Source organism: Pleurodeles waltl, chromosome 9 (genome assembly GCF_031143425.1).
Source record: "Pleurodeles waltl isolate 20211129_DDA chromosome 9, aPleWal1.hap1.20221129, whole genome shotgun sequence".
Taxonomy (NCBI): Eukaryota; Metazoa; Chordata; class Amphibia; order Caudata; family Salamandridae; genus Pleurodeles; species Pleurodeles waltl.
Window position 1 is genome coordinate 166,977,740 of NC_090448.1, and position 24,085 is coordinate 167,001,824.

At 43.9% G+C, this 24,085-nt stretch overlaps 1 protein-coding gene and 1 long non-coding RNA gene across 2 annotated transcripts in view; one reads left to right on the forward strand and one right to left on the reverse strand.

The window, feature by feature from the left end:
• The window catches only part of LOC138259062 (uncharacterized), a 100,556-nt gene extending 98,268 nt beyond the window's left edge, over positions 1–2,288 (reverse strand). Inside the window, exons 1-2 of the long non-coding RNA XR_011198632.1 lie at positions 2,122–2,288; positions 1,223–1,388 (exon numbers count right to left, since the gene is read on the reverse strand). This is a non-coding gene — a long non-coding RNA (uncharacterized lncRNA). The remainder of the gene's footprint in view (positions 1–1,222; positions 1,389–2,121) is intronic.
• The window catches only part of ADAMTS9 (ADAM metallopeptidase with thrombospondin type 1 motif 9), a 704,469-nt gene that overhangs the window by 534,749 nt on the left and 145,635 nt on the right, over positions 1–24,085 (forward strand). The window contains exon 30 of the mRNA XM_069206502.1: positions 1,240–1,413. Coding sequence (XP_069062603.1) covers positions 1,240–1,413 — 174 coding nt within the window. The remainder of the gene's footprint in view (positions 1–1,239; positions 1,414–24,085) is intronic.

The window sequence follows — 24,085 nt, forward strand, 5'->3', positions numbered from 1 at the left end:
ACTTAGCAAGGGCGATAAATAATGCCTTCACTCGTAAGCACGGCCTTAGAAGCCTTGTTGTTGTGTCTCACTCTCCAAGCTGTGGAACCAACTGTCTTATTGCATCAAAGTTCTCCCCATATCACTCATGTTCACGAAATCTATGAAGACACGCCTCTTGAAGTAATCCCCTCACTGTTTGTCTTGTTGCCTCTTGTTGTTGTGTGCCTTCAGGCTATTTAGTGTGGCTGTTGGTAGCAAGGAAATACTGGGAGTGTACTGGAAATAGAACCCAGCATGCATAGCCCATAAGGTGGCAATACAGTCAGTAGAAAACATCTTATAACCTGGTTTATAAGGCAGATGATGGGGGAAAGTAGCCAAAAGGGGATATAAACTATCTGCCAGCTCTACCCTGTCAAAAGTTCCAGCATGGTGCTGAGTCTGCATATGAAGCGCTTAGCAATATACTCACACCATCCTCTTGGTACAAACATGACTTCCATTTTATGGTTTAACAAAACTCACTTCAGTATGCCTTATATATTGCACTCACCCTATCCGTCTGTGTACCAATAATTCTAAACAAGGAGAGAGGAAAAGAAACGGGGAAGAGGAAATTCTGATAAAACGCTATAAAGAGACAGGACGAATGAGATGAAAGAGAAAACGAGAGATACAAAAATAACACCGTGAGAGTCATAAGGTAAAAAGTGTGAGAAAGAGCAATGCGGAGAGAGGGGTGTGTGATGTGTGTGTATACCGATATGATGATGGCTACAGAAATAAATAATATAAATTCATGCACGAAGGTAAGAAGAGGCTGAAACAAAGAGAAAAATGGACTGGATTGAATTAAAACAGGACAATTACCCTTACCCATCCGTCTTTCTTTTATTCTTTCAAACACCAGTCACGCAAGTGTTTTAATTCTCCTTTATTTGTCTTTTAAAAGTTTTCGTTATCATCCGTATCTAAAATCTTTACCTGTTATCAAAACAAGTGGTCCATTATTTGTGCTGTAATCTGAACATGTAATGCCTGTTGAGGAAAAGATGCTAATTTAAGTGAAATAGTTATTTACACTGAAATCTGACCCTGGAAGACACAGGTGCATCATTGTTCGGTCTGAGGTAAATAGTATTCCTCTATGTACTCACACATGCTTATTATGTAACATCTCAGAAACCAACCTCGAGCAGCCCAATAATACGAACACCAACCCTCGAATGCTTAAACTTACTTTATCTCTCTCCTCAGTGCTCGGTCTCGTGCGGACAAGGAGTTCAGCGGAGAGCCGTGTTCTGCGCCTCTGGTACTCACAAAAGTGCCCGGGAGACGGGCTGCAAGCAGTCTACCAGACCCGCCTCCGAGCGGCACTGCCAGGATGCAGAATGTCCGGTGTACAGCTGGAGAGCAGAGGGGTGGCAGGAGGTAAGCAGGGGGCCTGCGGTGGGATGCTCTTGTTCTGCTGGAATTGCGCGCGACCACGGCATTCTTCCAACCGGCCCCCACCCTGGATCGCATTACCCGTTCTGTGAGGTGCACGTCGCGTAGCTGGGCTGGATGGCTGGCTGCGCCCCATACATTTATTTTCTGTCAAGTGGCCAAGATTTCTGCTAGATGCGGAGGTAGATAGAGTCTGCGCCTGATACAAATCAGATGCTACAGAGAGCGTTACACGCCTGCTGGCTGCTGCGGGGAAAAAATGCGCGCTTTCTAACAAAACATACGGGGTCCGTTGTTGCACGCAGGTGTCGCGCGGCACAGTGCCAACTCAAACGTAAAACTGTCACAACCCTCCTGGCTGATTATCCGAGCTAATTCTTAATATGTGTGCGACAACGCCTGCAGCAATCACGCGGAGGGGTAGTTTGGAAACTGTAGACCCTGGGGCCTTGGATTATTCTGAAGGAATGTAGTATGGTGCTGATAACGAGGTGTTATGTCGCAGTTATATCAAAACAGACAACGCCCTCACAAGTCAAAATACACAGCAGATGTGCAAACCACTGATCATTCTGTGCTCTTTCTGATGTTCAGCCAATGCATGGAAAGTAAAAGCAGGCTGTGAAGTTTGCACTATTGTAAACCCGTTGTGCAGTGCTGAGATGAAGTAAACCATGCATTTGCAGTACTTACCAAAAAGAGCAATTATCCGAAAGCTTGGTTCTGCAGTTTTTTCCTTCTCTGTTAATGGCGTTCCTCCAGCTGGAGGTATTTAAAGGGCCCCTCTTCCCCTCTCGGCTGCAATGCCGCTTCTCCTTTTCAACGCCTCCCTCTTTTTCTGAAAGGTGGGCTTGCTTGCTTCACTTTCTTTCCTTAAAAGTTTTCTGGGCACCGGGAAGGATCGAGCGTGCTCTGAAAATGCAGACCATGTGACAAACCCAATTCCAAGAAACACACGAAGACATTCCTCCCATTAGTTAATCTTGTTCTAGAAAATTCACTACAGATGTTGCAATTTTCAGTTCATTTTTTTGCATGGATTGGCTCAAGGTTCCAGTCATTCACATGAAGAAGTTCTTCCAAAAAGTATTTCCGCCGAATTTCCTTCTAATAATTCTAACAGTTAACAGTGTTCACGCGGAGATGAGGTATAACAATAGTGATGCTATGAAGTTTACCACTTAAAATAAGGCAGAGCCATCGAATGGAGCTAAACTGCATATCACATTGCATTAGTATGACGCAGAGCATAGAGGGAAGTAAGGTAGGCCCTATAAATATTTTCTCAGGATTGTAAAAGAATTCCATACTTAACAAGGAAGATGATTTCCCTATAAAAGACCAGTGTTAGGGGAGTGATTTAACAGTTTGCAAGGTGATTATGCACGATTTCTAATTTCAGATTAAAAAAAATAAAATTGCAAATGAGCATGGCAAATGCTACAATATACGAGTCAGTGGCAGCAAAACGAAATATGGCTTTTCTCGTTTAGCAGCATTTTGAAGTAAGATTTGCTCATTTTATTTAGCTACAAGGGACAATTTCTGGCTTCTCTTTAAGAACGCCTATTGCTTGATCAAACGCAAACTTATTCTTTGAGCAAGGACCGCGAAGAATACTTTGAGGTGCACAATAAGAAAGGAGCATGACGTTCACAAGAAGACAGATCCTCAATCCATGTATTATAAATTGCTTCCTCCACTGCAATTCCCATGACCATTAAAACAGATGGGCTTCGGGAAACCAACTTCCAACTTTTCACAGGCCCAAAAATATACGTGAATAACAAGGGGCAACCCAATACACCCTTGTGGGTTTGGGTACTAAAATGATAACAGTTAAGAGTGCCAAGAAGGGATATTGCTTAAAGAATTGTTGTATGACATTTCATTATTTACTGATGTCTCTCATTTACATAAAAAATTGATTAATTACAATTACAATTAGCATGACATATATGTGATAGAAAGAAAATAAACATATCATCAGGTGTAGCTGTTTTTAAATTTGTATTAAGAACCCAAGCAGAAAAACAAACACAGAGAACAAAAGATTAGGGGTTCTATGTCAATGGTGTTTCTACGTACATCACAAAGCCTGATCCAATGCAATCGTAGCTTAAAATTGTTGACATATGTCAATGTGCTCAAACCCCACTTTCTATATATAGATCTAGAGATTGTATGTCTAATGGACATAACAAAATGATCAAATAGATATAGCAAATTATTCCTCCGAAAAATAGGGAACACATCAACGTTTTGGGCTCATTTCATATTAATCCTCGAGACCATCTTCAGGACTGAGCTGTCTGTAACAAAACCAAAGGCCCCCTATAAACATTAAAACAAGATGTTAACTTTAATACAATTGCCACATAAGTTATTAAGATATTACACCTGCAGTCACTTTAAATAATAGAGCCGGAAAAATATAGCTCCTAGAAAAGAAGAGGTAGAATCCTTTCTCCATGACACCACCAGATCTAGGTTCACGTGGTACACAATCAATGTGTGATTCAGCCCAACGTCCCCAAGGTGTGGAAACGGAATAATTTTTTTTTATTCCAGAACAAGTTCAACGATGGATGTTCATGAGCGTGCTTTCCAGAGAATGTTGATGCACTTACTATAATGGTTGAAAATATAGTTAAAGCAGTGTATGATTAAATTCCATACTAGGAAATTATCCTGAAAATTCAGACCAAAAATCCTAGATGTCACTGTAAATGAGTAAGTAGAAAAATCTTGTTAAATACAAGTCACTATGGACCTCGAATCTAAGATAAGGTGCAGAAGTAATCCGCACTCACATGGTTTCAAATTAAACCTATATCAATCTCAGCATTGCTTATTGTAGAGATTATGTCAAAGATTTCAGATTTAGACTGCAAAGACTGAAAATTATTGCTAAAAAAGAATTTTAAATAAAATGTATATTGGGTCACAAATGTATTAATTCATTCAGTTTGTCTTTTAAGAGAACTTACTTATACCATATGAAGACATGGGTCGACTGTTTGAATAATCAAAATTGACGTCAATTGATGCCTGGATAAGTGAGTTTAAATAGAAAATGCAAAAAATGTTTTGCTGAAAAAAGGATAAGACTAATGTCAAAACTTTGATTACGGGGTCTCAGATTCAAATAGAAAAATCGGGCCTCAAAGTCAACAAACATGATGAAATTGATATATCTAGTAATAGGATCAGCTACAGTGTTGTGGTCTGATTAAAACATCTGATCCAGTACAGTGTTATGAGGTACTGTATTTGTAGCTTCTATTTTAAAAAAAGATCGCAGTCCCTCAACTTGTAACATGATTATAGAATATAGAATATAAGTAAACACCTCTGTGAATGTAGGTATAATAAAAAAAAACTACTGTCAAATTGCGACAGTTTTGCAAGCAAACATATTTGAATCTATAAAAAGTCAAATAAATGATTCATCAAGCTGGGATGTTCTTAATATGACAATGCAGTGAGAAAAGATTTATGTGCCACCTCAAATTACTAAATTAGAAACAAATGCCAACTTCTCGTAGTTCGGAGCCTCTTCATTTGCTGATACTGACTCTGCAAAAGCACTTGGGAATTCAGGCTATTTAAACCTGCTCAAAAACTAGACGGAAACTACAGGTTAGCAATATTTGTAGTGAAACGCCCAAGAACTACAAGGTCCCTAAGTATTAATACTATTCGAGCTGCCAAGGTCCTTGTTTCAGACCTGAACAGAGATCATAATATTGAATGTTTTCATAACTAAAAAATAATAATAAAATATAGTGCAACAGAATATGGAGGTAATAGATATTGCATGAGACTGCATATGCAAAAACTAGAATGTTGATTTTAGTCGGTCATATTAGGGGTATCAAATAAACCTGATCTCGACATATACCTAATTCCAAGTATCATATTAGGTGTAATGGTCATTGGATGGTGCAAAGTACGATTCTACAGGTATCTCTTTTTTAGTGGGACGTGATATTATTAATAAAGCCTTCATGTCAGCGGAAACATGATCAGAGGAGTGTTATGAGTTCTTTTTTGTAAAATGCCTGAATGAGTGATCATCTCCTGATAATGTTAATCAACTATACTAAAGATATCAAAAGACCGTAATAGCAACCTTATTAAAAATAATCTATTAATAGCGGTGAACATCAGAAGGTATAAATGCATGTGTCATATCTCATGCAGTGGTGGTCGAAGGGAATTTATAAATTCAGCATGATAACCTGCCTGAATAGTTAATCCTCATTTACAACTACACGTCCGGATAATGAAATGTTAATTCCAATCAGACATGATAAAGAATTAGGGAAATGCCAACATTGCTAGACCTAGTTAAAAAAATCGAACTCACTGCATTAGAATGCTGAAGAATGTGACTTTACATGCATACTGGTAAGTATCTACACACTTAGGGCCTGATTTAGAATTCACCAGACAGGTTATTCCATCACAAAGGTGACAGATATCCCATCCGCCAAGTTCTAAATAAGGCCCTTTGTGTTTTAAGCTGAAGCTGCTTCCAGACTTTAAATGTATGCATCAATTTTGAACTGTTGTCTGTATGGAAATTGTTATACAATGCAATTGTCAACATCTTTGGATTGTATCAAATTGATGCATACATCTACCGTCTGGATGTAGCTTCACCTGAAACACAAAGGGCCTGATTTAGATATTGGCGAACAAGTTAGACAGAGGCCATCTGCATAAACTGATAATAGGTTGATCCACAGGCAATTATATTATAAATGATTGAATCCCACACAGTGTTCAAAATTCTCCTTCTCATTGTGAACCAAAGACATATTGCAAAAGAACCCTGTCTTCTTTGAAGTCCATTCAGACAAAAAGCATATCTGGTCTGGATGAGGAGGGACCCCTATGATGAAGCATGCCTCCAATGGTGCGTGAGGTCGCCTGCCCTTAGGTGATTTAATTAATCTTAAAGTACCCCACTTTACCACATTTTGTGATGCTGGGAAAGTACTTCATACCCACATTTCAATTTTCTCAGTCTTTGTTATGTTTCCTAGATCCAGCTTCAGCTGTAGTGTCACACTCTCTGTAGATAGGCTTTCTCGGGTTGGTAGTCAGGTACCATGACTTCCAATCTGCTCTGGCAGTGTCTGTGTTGGATCATACTTACGATAAGCAGCCTTTGCACAGGGACATGTTCAATTGAGCCAGGGTCATGCTTATTCTTATACAATGCCTACTTGATCTTATACACAAGAGAACAGGCGGAATGAAAGTGCATCATTAATATGCATTAAAACCTGATTGCTCTGTAATTACTTTTTTCAGAAGCTTGTCAAATTTTCAAACTATTCTAAGCCCTTATTGCCCAGAGTTCAGAAAAGTCTTCACTTGTTTACTTTGTCATGGGTTTCTAGGTAGTCTCACTGACATATCCCAAAATATGTTTGCTACGACAGGAAGGCGAGAAAAGCAGAAATACAAATAGGCCTCATGTTTGACAGATATTCCGTTTATTGGAAGGGAAAAGGGAGATGGAGAGAGAGAGGGAGGAATGTACACAACATCCCACCTTGTATGTTTAGGTTTTATCAGTAGAAGTGTGCTAGGACAGCTCATAATGCATCTGTTTATACTTCACAGCTACTCTGTACATCTTTTTTTGTCTTAAGAACCCAACATGCCAACCTTTTCTGTATTTATGTATGTAGTATTTGTATAGCACAAATCTGGCCAAAGAAGCAGTAGAGCGCTGTACAGGGTCAAATCTAGCCAAAAAAGCAGCTGAGTGCTGTACAGGATCAAACACAATAATACTGTGAATGAGTTATGGGAAAGGTAGCTGAGTTCTGGAAGCAGATGTACACTGATATTACATTGTGATGGAGTGTTCTTTAAAGAGGAACACCTTCAACTCTTTTCTAAATTTGAACAACATTGCATCAATCCTGATGGATACAAGGATGTTGTTACTGATGCTGACTGCATAGATGAGAAAAGGACTGTGCCTGTATTTTCTTTTTATATCTTCTTAGTCACAAGTCTGATGGTTTCCTGGTTGTGGGGTTGCCAAGAGCCATCAGAAATTTCACCTCAATCCAATCCACCCCACTCCACCCTAATCCGCCCCACTCCAATCCAATCCACCACACTCCAATCCAAAACAATCTGCTGCACTGCAGTCTGTCCCACACAAGTCCAAAACAATCTGCTCCACTCCAATCCTAAAAGTCCACCCCACTGCAATCCAAAAAACTCTGCCCCACTTCAATCCAAAACAGTCATGCCCACTACAGTCTGCTCCAATCCAATCCAAAACAATTTGCCTGATGGCAATCTGCGTCACTCCAATCTAAAACACTCTGCCTCAGTCCAATCCACCACTCCAATCTTCCTCACTCCAATTTGCCCCACTACAATCCACTCCACTCCTATCCAACACAGTCCTCTACCACTCCAATCTGCACAACTCCATCCAGTCCATCCCGATCATATACAATCCACCTCACCCCAATCCACCCACTCCATCCCAATTCTCCCCACTCCAGTTCACCACAATCCACCCCACTCAAATCCAATCCACCCCAATCTAGCCCAATCCAATCTACCCCACTCTGATCCAATCCACCTCACCCCAATCTAATTCACACCACTCCATTCCCATCCACAAGAGTTTACCCACTGCAATCCAAAACAATCTGCCCCACTCCAATCTGTTCCACTCCAATCTGCCCACTCCAGTCTGCCACACTCCAACTGTCCCACACCAATCTGCCCACTCCAATCCAAAATAATCTGTCGTACTCCAATCCAAACATTCCGCTGCACTCCAATTCAAAACAATCTGCTCTACCCCAATCCGCTTCATTACAACCCAAAACAATGTGCCCCACTCCAATCTGTCCCACTCCAATCCAAAACAGTCCACTCACTCCAATCCACCCCACTCCAATCTGAAACAATCCGCCCCCTGTAGTGAATCCTAGTTTGGTTTAATGGGAAACAGGAGTTGGCTTAGCCTTTGGCTTGCAGACTCGTGCCCCTGTCACCTATTGACTTTTACCCTACTTAGCTTGCTCTGTTTTAGCGCATTTATTTAATTTAATCTTTTAAGATGGCTGCCTTGTTTTTAGTTAGGCCCATGTTTTAGTTTTGCATTATCAGTACCACCGCGCTAAGGCGTCAATATCAAGCGACAAAGATCAATAAACTGTAGGTGTTCACATTAGGTACTTTTCCTCTTCACACTTTCAACTGAATTGTTTATATAAATTACTGTGCCAAGCATGTCTTGTTATCTATTGTTTGGGAACAGACCTACGTCAGGGGTCCAAACAGATCTGTATGAATACTCCTTACTTAAACAGATAGTCAGAGGGATTCCGACCAGATGCCATCACTGCTATTGATGCTGCACGTCGCCTTGACGCTGACCCAGTCTTCATGACCCTACGGAGTCTGAGCTAGAGACCTCATTCCAAGGTAACGAGGGTGAGGGGGCTCTTCTCACGGACATAGCATTGGCATATTAAGTTTAAACCACCTAGCTCTCTTTCTGGTTAGAGATTAGATACATGACATTAGGGTATTAGGACATATTTCATATCTCATGTCATTGCAAGATGGTGGGGGGTCTTTGTATTAATGACTCTTGACTTTACCATTCTGTTTCTTGCATTATTCATTATCCTAATCATTGCAGCCCATGCAACTTATCATAGATTGCAGTTTTACTGAATAAAACCTACTGAAACCTTACTTCATCTTCTTCATTGCCTGTGTTTGATTGAGACATGTTGTTCATGTGAGAAAGGGGTAATCTCCGTTTAACCACAACACTCCCTGAGGTGTCACACTCTTGAGTCCATGTGTAAAGGCTGCCACAAATCACCTTTTACTGTTTGGGTTTTTGGTGAGGTGCTCCTTGTGAGCCGGGAGGGTTGGGATGACAGTTGCGACTTGTAAGACTGGCATAGTCGCCTACAAACATGAGTACTGTCATCCTTAAACCAGCAGTCTTGCCTAGAGCAAGAGTCAAACTAAGATACCCCACTCCATTCAAACCCCTTCCAATCCACCCCACTTCAATCCACCCCACCCCAATCCAATCCACCTTAACCCAATCCATCCCAATCCAATCCACCCCACTCCAATCCACCCCACTCTAACCCAATCCACCCAACTCCAATCTACCCACTTCAGTCCATCCCACTCCATTCCACCCACTCCATTCAACCTCACCCCATTCCACCTCTCTTCAGTTCACCCCATCCAGTGCACCCCACCCAAATCCAATATAATCTCCCCACTCAATCCATTTCACCCTGCTCCAATCCGCCTCACCCCACCTCAATCCAATCCAACCCACTCCAATCCATCCCACTCATCCCTCCACCAGTCCAACTCACCCCCATCCAAACCACCCACCCACTCCAGTCCATCCCACTTCAGTCCACCCCATTCACCCCAATCTAATCCTCCCACCCCAACCCATTTCAATCCACCACACTCAAATCTAATCCATCCCATCCAGTCCATTCCACTGCAGTCCACCCCACTCCAATCCACCCTACTTCAGTCCACCCCACTCCAATCCAATCTACCCCTCTGAAGGAAAGTAGCCTCTTTCTAGCATGGTTACCCATACTTTTTGGTATGTTTGTCAGTTTGTTTGACTGTGTTTTATGCTCCCTCCTTTAAACTTGGTTGCTGGAACTTTTTTCATCCCACATTTGGCATACTGGTACCCCCATGTAAGTTCCTAGTATATGGTACATAGGCATCCAGGGCATCGAGGTACCAGGGGATCCCTATGGGCTGCAACATGTATTATGTCACCCATAAGGAGCCCATGCAAATGTTCTGCAGGCCTGCCATTGCAGCCTGCGTGGAAAGGTGCATGCACCCTTTTACTACCAGGTCACTGTATGTCACTCCTGTGGTAGGCCCTCTCATCCCAGAGGGCAGGGTGCAGGTACCTGTGTGTGAGGGCACCCCTGCACTAGCAGTGGTGCCCCCACAAACTCCAGATCCATTTTTCTGGGCTTTGGGAGTGTGGGGATGACATTTTACACATGTACTGGACATAGGTAACTACCTATGTCCAGCTACATAATGGTAACTCCAAAGCTAAGCATGTTTGGTGTCAAACATATCAGAATCATACCCCAATACTGTTGTAAGTATTGGAAGCATGATTCCATGCACTCCAGGGGCTCCTTAGAGGACCCCCAGCATTGTTACCACCAGTCTTACAGGGTTTTCCAGGCAGCCCTGCTGCTGCCATCCCTCAGATAGGTTTCGGCCCTCCTGCTGATTGATCTGATCAAGCCCAGCAAGACAGAACAAAGGATTTCCTTTGGGAGAGGGAGGTAACAACCTCTCCCTTTGGAAATAGGTGTGACTGGCTTGGGAGGGGTAGCCTCCCCAAGCCACTGGTTTGCTTTGAAGGGCACATTTGGTGCCCTCTGTACATAAACCAGTCCACACCAGTTCAGTGACACCCAGTCACTGCTCTGATGCAAAACTGGACAATGGAATGGGGAGTGACCACTCCGATGCCCTTCACCACCCCAGGGGTGGTGCCCAGAGCTCCTACAGATGGTCCCTGGGTTCTGCCATCTTGTTTCAAAGGTTGTCAAGGAACTCTGGGAGCATCTGAGTGACCAGGCCAGGCCGGTGACTTCAGAGCCCCATCCTGATAGATGCTTACCTGGTTAGGTTACCAATCTCCCTTTCAGGGCTATTTAGGGTCTCTCTCTTGGGTGGGTCCTCAGACTAGGCTTGCAAGATTCCAGCAGGATTCCTCTGCTAGTTCCACTTTGACTTCTGGCCAGTGGAACCACGACTGGACCCTCCAGAAACCGACAAATGTGCTACAATGAAGAAGACTCTTCTCCAACTTTGTTTCCACATCTCCTGCCAGCTTTGCAACATTTCCCCGGCTGTGCATCCTCAGAAGACTGCAACTCTTCAGACTGTACAAGAAGAAGAAGAAATCTCCCTTGGAGTCATTCCCCTCCAACTGCAGGCACCTACAGCAAGCGACGACCGGCTGCGTGTATCTCCCCTCATCTTGAGCTGCGTGAATCCTGCATCACGGGTGCTGGTCACGGAGTAGCCCTCTTGGTCTTCTCTGACAGCTGTCAAACTTTGGTGGAGGTAAGCCTTTGCTTTCCCATGCAGGACAGTACTCTGTGCACCGCATCTCTTGCAGCAGCCAAGGCCTGTGTGCATCTCCTCCAAGGGATCTTCAGGTGACTTGTAGCTCCAGCCCCCAGCACTCGTTCCTGCAAAGCATAGCATCCTGCAAGTTCTCCGGCAGCGGGAGATCCTCTTTTATAGTACTGCATGGGGTCCTTCTGTGACTTCTGTGTCCCCGTCCTGTGGGACTCCTGTGGGTGTTGCCTCTGCTCCTGTGGACTCTCTGCAAAGCTGAAGGTCCTGTGTGACTCCCCCTGCTGGGTTGAGTCCTCCTGGGCCTTGATGGACCCTGGCAGCACTGCTTTTCAATTAACCACGAGTTTGCCTTTGCCATGAATTGTTGGTAGAATTCCTGCACCGACACCCATCTGAGATCTTCACTCCAGCGTGAGACATCATCTGCATCCATCAAGAACTCTTCTCCGGTTCCAAGGCTGCAGTGCTGACCTGTTCTTGATAACATCAACCAAATCCTGCAAGTACAGCTGGGTGGGTAGTAGCTCCTACTCCTCCTGGACTCCAATGTGACTCTTGGACTTCGTCCCCTCTCTCCACAGGTCTTCTTTCTTCAGGAATCCACAGCTGGTTTTCTTGCAGTTTTGTCTGGGTGTCTCCTTTTTCTTCTTTTCCTCCTTTTGGGTGGTTTGGGGAAAATCCAATAATTTACTCCTGCATTCCTGGCCGCTGGGGGGTACTGTGTAGTACTTACCTATGTGGTTTTCTGGTACTCCCAGCTCCCCTCTACATATTCTACTTACCTGCTCCTGTGTTCACATTCTATTTTTTGAGTATATCGTTTGTGCTCCTCCAGGGTCACTATTGTTGATTGCTATTTGCACTGTTTTCTAACCTTTTAAATGCCTATTTCTGATTGCTATTGTATATATTTAGTGTATTACGTACCTCCTATTGAAGGAATGCCCTTCTAGTAATTTGTGGTATTGTGTTAAACAAAAATGTAGTACCTTTATTTTTGTACAACTGAGTGTTTTCTTTCATGTGTGTTAGTGCTGTGTGACTACAGTGGTATTGCATGAGTTTTGCATGTCTGCTAGATAAGCCTTGGCTGCTTATTCACAGCTACCTATATAGAGCCTGGCTTCTATACACTGCCTACACTACACTCATAGGGGATACCTGAACCTGGGATAAGGTGTAAGTACCTTAGGTACCCACACCAGGCCAGCTTCATACACCCTCTCAAATCAACCCCACCCCAATCCAACTCATAACAATCCAATCAAATCTATCCCACTCCAATCCAGTCCACCCCACTCCAGCTCAATCTACCTCACTCCAATCCAATCTGCTCCAGTCCAATCAACCCCACTCCAATCCACCCCACTCCAATCCAAGTCACTCCAATCCAATCTCCCCCACCCCCAGTCCAATCCACCCCACTCAACTCTAATTCACCTGACTTCAAACCACCCTCTCTAATCCATTCCACCTCTTCACAGTCATATCACTCCAATCCAATCCAATCCACCCACCCCATACCAATCTAACTTACCCCACTCAAATCAGCCCCAATCCAATCCACCTAACCCCATTTCAATTCACACCACTCCAATCCAATCCAGTCCGCCACCTCAAATCCACCTCACTCTACTCAATCTAACCCACTCTACCCCAATTCAGTCCACACAATCTACTCCAATCCAATCTAACCCAATCCAACCACTTCCTCAATTCACTCCAACCCACTCCACCCCATTCGACCCCACTGCACTCAATGTAAACCACTCTGCCCTAATTCAGCCCACCCCAATCTACTCCAATACAATCCAACCACTTCCTCAATCCACTCCAACCTACTCCACCCTATTCCACCCCATTCCACCCCACTTTCAGCACTGCACTCTATAACACTCTTTGCCAATGAACTACTGAACTCTTCTGCCCTTTACTTAACTGTATGACACTATACTCTCCCTAATTAATTCTGTGGCACTCTACTCCAATAAATCAAGTCAAGGACACTCTACTCTACTCCCCCACTCCACCTTAGTTTCTGCTGTTTTCACACAGAATGCTGAAACAGAAACTCACCCACCTGAGTCATCTCATAGGGCTTAGATCCTGTATCCTGTAGGTGTCACAGTTGCTGTGGCATTTGCTCATCTCATCACAAAGTTACTTTTTTTTAAACAAATGATACATGCCAGAAGTGAATCTGATTCTACTCTGGAACCTGCTGGCTTTGCTGCACCCCAGCATTCAATTTTGTTACCAGTGCTATTTTATCATTATATAGAACTGCTAGGAGGAGATCTGTTTATAGGTTTGTGGTCTCCCTGAAGCAATACACACATGACACACATCTAGAGATGGAAATTATTTTTCCATTGATGATCTATAATTTTTTACGACTGCCTAACATTGAAAAAGCATCTAAAATGATATATGTAAGTGGAATGTATCTATGTAAGTGGACATTAAAAAATGTGCAGGTACTATTGTTGTTACATTTTTAAATAAATACATTAGGAAAGTTATTGAAGATCTGCTTCCAGGCTACAGTTGGGGATGTACAATTTCTTTTTAAAAGTCAATATTTTTAAACCTGAATTCCTGCTGTTTCACAAATATCATAGCACTGTTTCCATGATGCTAGAAGGGGTAGCAATTGGGGGCATCACCCCTGATTAGGCCACTTTCACTAAATAACAGATTTTCAACTGTAGCTCAGTTTATGAATGAAACCTCATTATTTACTGTTGGAAATCGTCATATATCCTGGGCCTACACTTGCAATTTCAAACTTGCCAAATAATGCTCATTAGCTGCCATTGTTGAGACCTCTTTGCCACCTCTCTTCTACAATAATGTATCTGGTCACACATTTTTTAATTGATGCACTGGCTTTAATTAAGCACAGTTGCAGTTGCAGGAGATACCGGCTGCAGCCCCTGCCAGCTCCCTCGGATCTAGGCATATGGGCTGTGTACTGCGAGACCCAGCATATTCACTCCCACAGACAGTGACGCAACACCGTGCCTCCTGTATTCCCAGCATTTACTAGCATGCATCATGCATGGATGCCATGTATTCTGGGAATTGAACATGGGAATCCTGGGAAGGAAAAGTTTCCAATAATTCCTCTGTTGTGTGCACCCAAACACTGATTAGCTCCAGCTTCCATCATGCATGTCATGCAGACCCTTTTGGGAGAGTCACATAAACTGATGCCACACAGTATGGTTTTAGAGTAATTTCTTCTTGCCCCGCACGTCACTGGTGACGGAATGCAGGCCTCTTTCTGCGCCTGTGGGGTGGAGGACAGGGATGGACTGAGAACCAAAAGCATCCCTAGCAAAAATGTTTAAACCACCCCGCATCCTGTCTCTCTCCTTATGCTCCCACTGATACCTTTGACTGAATGGCACATGAGGTGGCAGCCAAACTTCATAAAGCAACCTCCCATGGCTCCAGTCAACCTTACAGAAATGCCTTATGGGAATAAATGGTCAGTCAGGCTGTGGTGTGGGAGCACAGACCAGCCAGACCTTTTAGGTGAGGAAGGACCTTTATGCCCTCTTATAGTCAACTCTGTATGGTGGGATCAATGGGTAACGAAAACAGGGCAGCTATGCCGCAAGTGTGTAACAAACATAAGCATTAACATGATATGTTGGTGTCATTGGGATCACTTAGTATACTGTCTCCTAAGTTTTGATCATCTTTCTTTTTTGCTGCCCCAAAGCAGCAGTAAGCTAGTGAGCTTTTGAATATAATTTGCTCCTGCTTTGAAGTTAGTGGGAGATCATCTCTAGAAGAAGTAGTAGTAGTAGTACATTTGGAAGTGTCCACGCAGGAAACACTGGCTACAGCCAACATTTGTTCTGTTCCCAGAAAAGCAGTAGATGAGCATCTTGAAACTTCTGCATTAAACTGCATATTCCACATTTGTGGTAGGCTATCATTGAGGAGCAAATACTTTGCAGCACCGATGATGCCAGGCCAGGACATTTTTAAGATAGTATTTTGTAAACCAAAGTGGAGGTTTTGTCTTTTCATGGATCAACAACAGGCCAGAGTTCTCACAGGTAATGATTTTCAAGTTTCAGTGTAGGAAAGTCAAATCTACTTACTGATGAAATGGATAAGCTGTGGTTCGGAGTATGATTTTTGCAAACTTGAGATATTATGAATTCTTTTGGCATTATTATGAGTGCGCCAATTTATTAACTCTAGGTTCTTAATTTATTGCATATGATACATTCCACCTATCACAAGTATTGCCTGTTCAAATGGGGCATAACATGCACAAGAATATCAATTTCCACAGTATTTATGGACCCTTCTCACCTGGTAAATTTCATTAGGTGTGACGTACCAGAATTTATCTAGAGACACAAAATATATCGCAGGAGCATAATAAACAGATTTTTGTGCTAAACATAGATATCCATATAGATTGGTACTCTTTTCACCTGTAAATTGTGGCAGATTTGACCTGGTTAGATTTATCAGGATATGCTTACTTTACCGCACTTTATAGTTACTAGCTGCAGTAAATCACAACTCATAATTCCTACTTTTGGGCAAACAAGAGTTTGCACAGAGGTTGGAATTTATCAGGATCCTTGTAACCCAACCATTTGTGTTAGGTTTGGTCATTCCCCTGCCAAAAGCAGAAAACAAAGTTAAAAAAAAGTCCCCTACTGACCAGATAAACAGGACAAAGAATAATTATACAGTAGTTAGTCCCTGCTCTCACACTGAAGAAGAAGGGACAAAAAGACATGACTAATCACTAGTAAGCAAGGCTTTTTAAATGACACTGAAACTAACAAATGAAATACCTGGAAACCCACAAACGAAGTATACTTAAAAGTATACAAAAGGTTGTATGCTTACGCTCGACCTAAAAAAAGAGAGAGAGACAGGAAACACATACATCAATGGACATAAAGAAAAAATAGCTTCCTTGAGTATGCGCTAGAAGAAATAACTCATCCAGTCTAAAGAATACTGTAAGACCAAAATGTGCCACAGGAGTCCGCTGGATTAAAAATGCATGTGTTAACCTTTATTTTCAAGCTTTTTATGTGCCCATAGCTTACACATAGTTTTAACTTCACTTCCCATACCAAAAGAAACAGAGACTGGGGATGACCATAGCTGAGATATGCCTATCCGCATTGCAAATTTGCAAATTCACCTAAGCCAACCCAGTGAGTAGTCTCCCACTGGGCCCAGCATATCACTCAAGAACTTATGGTTTATTTCACGGGCTCCCTAGCCCAGTGCAGGAGTGGTGTGAGCTTTTCTAAGAAATATATGCTATCAATAGAGAGACATTAGGTGTACTCTTGGAATGCATAAAAGATTTCAGGAAAGCAGTCTCTCATGTAGACATTGGTGCAACTGTACAGTGGCCCCAGATTTCCACACCATAAAGTGCAGAATTTTGGCAGTGTGCTTTGTAAACAGGACAACAGAAGAGACCATCTATCCCCAATGCACCCTGGCAAAGCATGTGGTTACACCCCTGTGCTTAGCTCGGATAATGCTAGCAATACTTCATAATCAGATTTTTCCAGGTTAGGTATGATGATATTTTTAGGCCCAAAAACCCTAAATCTTGTACTTGTTCAAGAAAAAAGCTGTCTAACCTAAAGGTGTCATCAACTTTGCTTTAGTGGTGTTGATGGCTAATCCGTTTGGTCTGAAGGAGTCCTTCTATTGGTCCAAAAGAGTCTGCAAGTCTCTTACAGAATCCAATAGAGAATCATCTGCAAATAAGAGAATTGAGATTTTGGAACTGCTTAACAGTTTGGCCTCATGAAATCCAGCTCACAAACTCAACTACTTGATTAACAAAGAAAACAGCAATGGAATAAGTATGTAAACTTGACGCACGTCTTTGTTGACAGGAAACGGTCATGTGTTTTCCCCAGCAGGGCCCCACCACACTATGGCATTATTTACATGGTGTGGTTGTACCAGAATGCTAAGCAGCCCAGGTGGAGTGCCCGCTGTCCTAGTTTCTTTCTAAATCCTGCATGTCAATGTGAGAGAGAATCATGATGCTCGTCCTAGAATGAAAGTCTAGATAGAAACCATGCAAAAATATTCTAGGCTTTGAATAGTTATCTTATTGAAGATCATTTGTAATATTGTTTCTTCATCTTTTCTTATGTGTGGCATTATCTCATCTCCCAACCATGATTTGGTTTTTGGCTGGTTTTAAAATTGCTTTGCCTACGATCATGATATATTTACCCAATAATAATGGCTCAGGTTTAAATAGTTCAGCCCGGATTTTAGTAGCGTCTGGGCCATTTCCCCTTTTGCTGAATGCTAATAGACCCACTTGTGAAGTAAACATTTTGAGATGTAACTTGTTGGCAGGCAAGCTCTTACAACTGGGCCTCTCCCCAGCCTGGACCACAGCCTCATAATACAAAGATGAGAAATGTGCAAACCAGTGAACCTCTCATACTTATGTTACAGGAGGTTTTGCATTGTGTTTACAACCTTTTTCCACTATGTGCAGATATTTTTTTGCATACCTTGGCATGACTGCCTTGTGTAAGTTGGACCATCTGAAGTGTTCCAGTGGCCTCTTGTTATCAACAAAGTTAGTTGTATATTATCTCCTGCTCCCTCTTATATACATAGGAATCTTGCTCCTTATAACTTCCAGAAGAAAGGAAAATCCTGCCTCTTCTTCTGTGTCTATAAAACCAAGGACAGGGCTTTATTTTCATTTTCCACCTACGAGAGGAAGGTTTGGTGGGATACCTAGTGACACATTCACAAACAGCCATATGTGAAGCAACACATTTGTGTGGATCTAAGTTTACAGAATTTATTGACCTCATTTCACTTCCAACAACATTTGTATGCTCTTCATCATGAACTGTATTCACTTGAGTCATCAATCACGTGGATTGCCCTATTCACCTTGCTCATTCCAGCTCAGAGGGACAGAACTCCCTTACCCCATGCTGTTGTAATTGGAAAAGCAGTTTCTAGAATTCTGGTGCTCTAAGTCTCCTAAGGTCGCCATCTAGGTCACTTCCCTATCATTGAATGCCTCATAGAGCCTTCACAGATTTATCAGAAAAAATGCTGTTCCCATGGGATAAACTGAATTAGTATCTATGAAGATCCAACTTGGTTGTTGTCATGCTGGGAACTTCAAGAACTGTGCGGCCTTGGTTGTAGACAAAGAGGTTAAGAGTGAAACATTGACAGTACAGGGAGAACTAGTGCCTAAATCAAGGAAAAACACCATTATTTTTTTATTAATCTCCCTAGATCAGCCTTAGTGTAGTTGTAATTGCTAGGGTTTGTCATATGGATTTGGGCAGACACTATAATAAGTACGACTGTTATCACAGTAATGACAGTAATGGAAGTAGCAATTGTTTTCGAGATGCTGGCATTGTTAGTAGCAGCAGCATTATCGATATTAGTCATGACAACAATAGTATCCGAGTCCGAAGTCAAGCCTTGGTCTATTTCCATTACCACGTCAGGATACAAAGGTTTTGCTCCTATACTTGAGCGTTTATACATGCCTGATGACAGGTTGATCTAATAGCTAATATTGTAATATCTTGTTAGCTTTTCAAATTTATACCACCTGCTTCTCCAACAGCTACAAGAAATCGTAAGGTCCCATAAAATTGACAAATGCCATTGCAATAAAATTGCACATTGATCAAAGTGCCAGAGGGCCACTTGTGCCAAAGTACTTGGGGTGCTAAAAGTGCCTAAATGCCCAAATATTATAATCCCAAAATGACAAACTACCATGGTATCGATGTGATTAGGTACTAAAAGGGACTAAAATGGCACAGTGGTGGTATAGTAAAATACATTTAAAAATCAAAGCATTGCACACACTTTAGTTCAAATTAAAACTACAAACTCCAAAGAGTCTGTAACAGTCTAAGAAACGCCGGGTCACAGAGCAGTTCATTAAATCAATTCCTTTTTGGGCTCAAGTCCAAGCTCAACTATATGTATCTTATGATTCTTGTAAAACATCAAATAGGAGGCTTCGAGCTCTACTCACACCTGCTCACCTGGGTTTTCTAAAAATTTAAATGCTCGCTTTTATTCATTGACAAGGCAAGTACATGTTGGAGGAAGCAGCCACAAGCTGCACCAGGAATGGCCTCTCTCCTTCAAACAGCCTTGACCATACACCCTTCGGGCACCTAGCACCTAACATGCCCTTGGGGGCTACTGCCACCACTGTCAACAGAGGCACGGACACCGGTGTGGGCATCAGGTGGCAGAGTATGTTTTTCATTATCAAAAGAAGATCATCTGGGGCATGGTCTAGCAGAGCATGGAGTGAGACGCACTCTGTCTCTGCTATGGATCCTTGTAGGCCTTCCAGCAACATCTACAGCACCGGGAACGCATACACACAGCACAAATCATGCAGGGGCACTTGCGCTCTCCCCTCTGTGTGCAGAGGGGGCTATTGTGACCTGAATTTACAATCCAAGCAACGTTGACTCTGGCCCTTGCTTGCAGCCTATCCCGGTCCACCATCTTGGCTGTCTGCAACGCAACGGGCTAGCCTGACGGGCGCAGAGAGCAGTGGATAGGCCGGACCCTGACGGGGGAGCAGGCTGCCTTAGCCTGGATTGGAGGCACCTGACTTCCCTCTCGTAACGGGCCTCATTGGGGGATTAACCTCCCAGGGATATCCTCAGCAGCAGCGGGACCTCCATATTGGAAATAGGGTTTTGGATGCCTGCGACCTGCTGCAGACCTCACAGAATCTCTGGCGCAGATGGAGATTTCACTGAACTGCTATTGAGACAGTGAACCATCTGTTATTAGTGACCTACTCACACACCGCGCCAATACAAACCCATCAACACCCCTCTGTGAAGGGCAACCCCTCCAGCTTAACCACTGCTAGTGCCGTGAAGAGCCCCCTGATCCCCCCTGGGCCCCTGAACTGGGCCTATTATACCCATTTCTCCTACACAGCATCCATGCCCCCTGCAAACAGACTCTGCTTTCTGAAGGACGCTTTGGAAGGAAAGTCCTGGTGCCCACCGCAGCACTGGACCCAGTCAGGATCACAAAACACTTGCCTTACTGTGCCAGGAACGTACTCTGTGGCTCCCCTGGGGCACTTAATCCACTTTTGACCGGCGGCGACACTGGCGATGCAATACTGCCTGCTCCTGGACCTATTTGAGTTGAGGTATGCAGTGCTGGGGACGCTGCACTCCCTTTAACCCCTGGTTGGGATCTCCTCTGTCAGTGGTGCCCTGGGTAGCCACCCTGAAACTATCTTCCTCCTCTTCTGCACTGGGCCATCAGGAGGAGAGGGCCGCTGTGGATTGTCTGAGGGTTATAATAGCCCGCCTGCTCCACACCTGCCAGAGACAGTGGCAAACCTAATGACAGACCTTCAGCTCTTCTGCCTCTATGACAGTTAGTAGCCCTACACCTGCGTCATGCTACCTTCCACACGGCAAGTACTCTTGAACTGGCCATGTAAGGTATTTTGGGGAAGTTCCTGCAAGTCATACACTGGATGCTGCCACACCCCTGGATGGGGACTGATCAATGCATTGTATATCCATGTGACACCTGAACCCTCTGTGGTGGACTGGGCAGTTACAGCCTACAACCAGGGAGGCTACTGATTCAACACACTGCTCCCCTGGCTCACTCCTGCTGCATCCTCATCCCAGATGCCTCTTGCACCAGTACTACGAGAGGGGCTTCTACACCTTCCATAGAGCCTCTGGCCATCTTGCCTTTGAGGAACCCCTGGGGCACCCACCGCATCCTTGTAGTGCTCCGCTACTGCTGGGATGGCTTCTAGCACACAGCCTGTGGTGATTCCCCAGATCACGTGCCTTTGGCTTCTCTGAAACTCCTGCTGACAACTGTCATGCCTCTTGGCAAATCTGCAAAAGACTTATTCAGTAGGCTATCCAAGGATGACACAGACACCTCCCTGTGGCATAAAGCACATACGACAAGCATTGACTCTACCGACCTTCCATCTGCCAATATGTCTGGAGAATCATCATTGGTACCCCTATCTCAGGCCTACATGGCCTATTTCCTGCACAAAACTCGATCTGAAATCAGCTCCCTCAAAACAGACCTTAAATCCTGCATTCAAGACATCAGGTGCAATTTCAATGAACTGGGGGGCTGAGTAGACAACCTGGAACGCAAAGTGGATGCCCAGTCGGAAGACCAAACACCACTCTGGTGCAGGCTGATGGCACTGGAAGAACAGCAAATCGAATTGCAAATGAAGCAGGAGGACGTAGAATACAGGAGCCACAGGAACAACATTGGTATTAGGGTAATCCCTAGGGAGGCATAAGGTGAAGACATCATGGTCACTGTGGAGCTGCTACACACAATATGAAGAGACGATGATGACTTCCCGTCTGCACTGGACAGGTCACACTGTGTAGCATTGGCACCAGAGCGCCTAGAGTCTACCAGAAACATCCTGATATGGATCCATTTCTTTACTGAAAAAAGAAGCAATCTTGAAGGAGCAAAGGTGACCACACTGTCCAGCTTTTCCAGGATCTCTCACCTGGCACCTTGCGTTGCTGTAGAGACTTCAAGCCTGTGACTGACAAATTGTGACTGTCAGTGGGGCCACCCTTTCTCTATCATTTTCATGTGGTTGGGTAAACGCTCTGTTCTTCGTTCTCTGATGGAAGTGCAACAACTCTTGAACTACTGACAAACCCACGAGATGAGATCCCGACCGCACCCAGCTTGCCTTCTTGTGAAATGTTTGGCCCCGCTGGACCACTGTGCAGTCTCACCCTAACGACAAATGCTGCAAAGAAGCTCTCACTCAAGAAGCAAAACAGGACATCCTCCAACACCTCCACATCATGGAAAAGGGACCCTCCCCAACTCCTTCGGCCACTGGATCTTTGCAAGCTCACTCTCCCCACCTGTCACAGCCCAATCCAGGCTAATAGATGCTGTGGTTTGTCAGCCATTGAGGTCCTAGCCAACAGGAACAAGCAGGGAACCTACTAAATCTGAGACCCATGTGGGGGGTGGGTAAACCCACCGACCCCACCCCCCCTCGGAGCTATGATGGCTGGTAAACTCCAGCGGACATGCCTATGCCCCATTTATCAGGCCTTCTGTATGGCAGCCTTGCAGTGGCTGGGAACTGTGGTCCCCTGATCTGTCTGCCCCACATACTAGACCCCAACCTATCCTCCAAAGGCCACGAGGGTCTGGAGTGCCAGAGAGAGTCTTTGACTATGTGCAGACCGTGGCGCTATAGGCACCCTGACACGCGGGACTACTACTTTTACTCACATGTCCACACCTTGTATTCCTGCATTGATTGCCTCTTTCTCATCCACTCGCTCCTTCAAGATCTAGATACTGCCACCATATCTGACATATCAATTTCAGACCATGCTCATCTAGAGCTTGTGTGGAATGGGGTTGGGAGCCAGAAACAAACCCACCCGAGGTGCCCCCCCTTTCACACACCCCCACATGTGCTCAGAGATCCTGTTGATGTGGCTGAGATTAAAAAAAGGTATCATGGACTACTTTGACCTGAATGACCAGATGGGGATCTCAGGACATACACTATGGGACAGCTTCAAAGCTACCATCAGGGAAATTAACTCCTCTATAGCTATTGCCTGTGTGCAAGAGGTGAGACTGGTCAAGGAAGTCTTAGCTGCTGAGATCAAAACACAGACACAAGACAGCTAGCTCTCTTGGAAAGTCAACTGAGAGCTCACAGGACTAACAGCGCCAAACAATCCCTACTCGCCCTGAAGCAACAATAGTATGTGGTGGGGGACAAAGTAGGGACTCTCCTTGCCTGCCAATGGTGACAAAAACATACCTGAACATACATCGCCAATATTAGGACAGGGGACTCGACATAGGCCACAAATGAACAGGAGAATCAATAGGAGAAACAGCAGGTATTTCATAGCTTCTACTAAACTCTCTATAATAGGGAAGATGCTCCACAAGAGCTCATAAACTTTTATCTTAGTTCTTGTCCCTGGGACCCCCTTGACTCACAAGACACTGAAATCTTGGAAGCCCCCATCACCATAGATGAGCTAAATCGTGCCTTGAGAGACCTGCCCACTAACAAGAGACCTGGCCCTGATGAGCTACCATTGGCCTTTTACTGAGAATTTCTCCCTTCCATTCATCTGACGCTCTTTAATGTGTTTACAGCAGACAGGAGGCTTACCCCTACGATGGCTGTGGTGGAGATTGCACTCATTCCAGAGCCTGGCAAAGACCCCTCTTTCTGTGGCTCCTACTGATCAATCGTTCTCCTGAATACAGGAGCTAAGATCTATACAAAGTTCTTGGCGATCCAGCTAAAGGTGTACCTTCCTCGTTTGACCGAGCCAGATCAGGTAGGCTTTATCCACCACCGACAAGACGTGGACAGTATCCACTGTATTGCACATCTGGTCGAAAA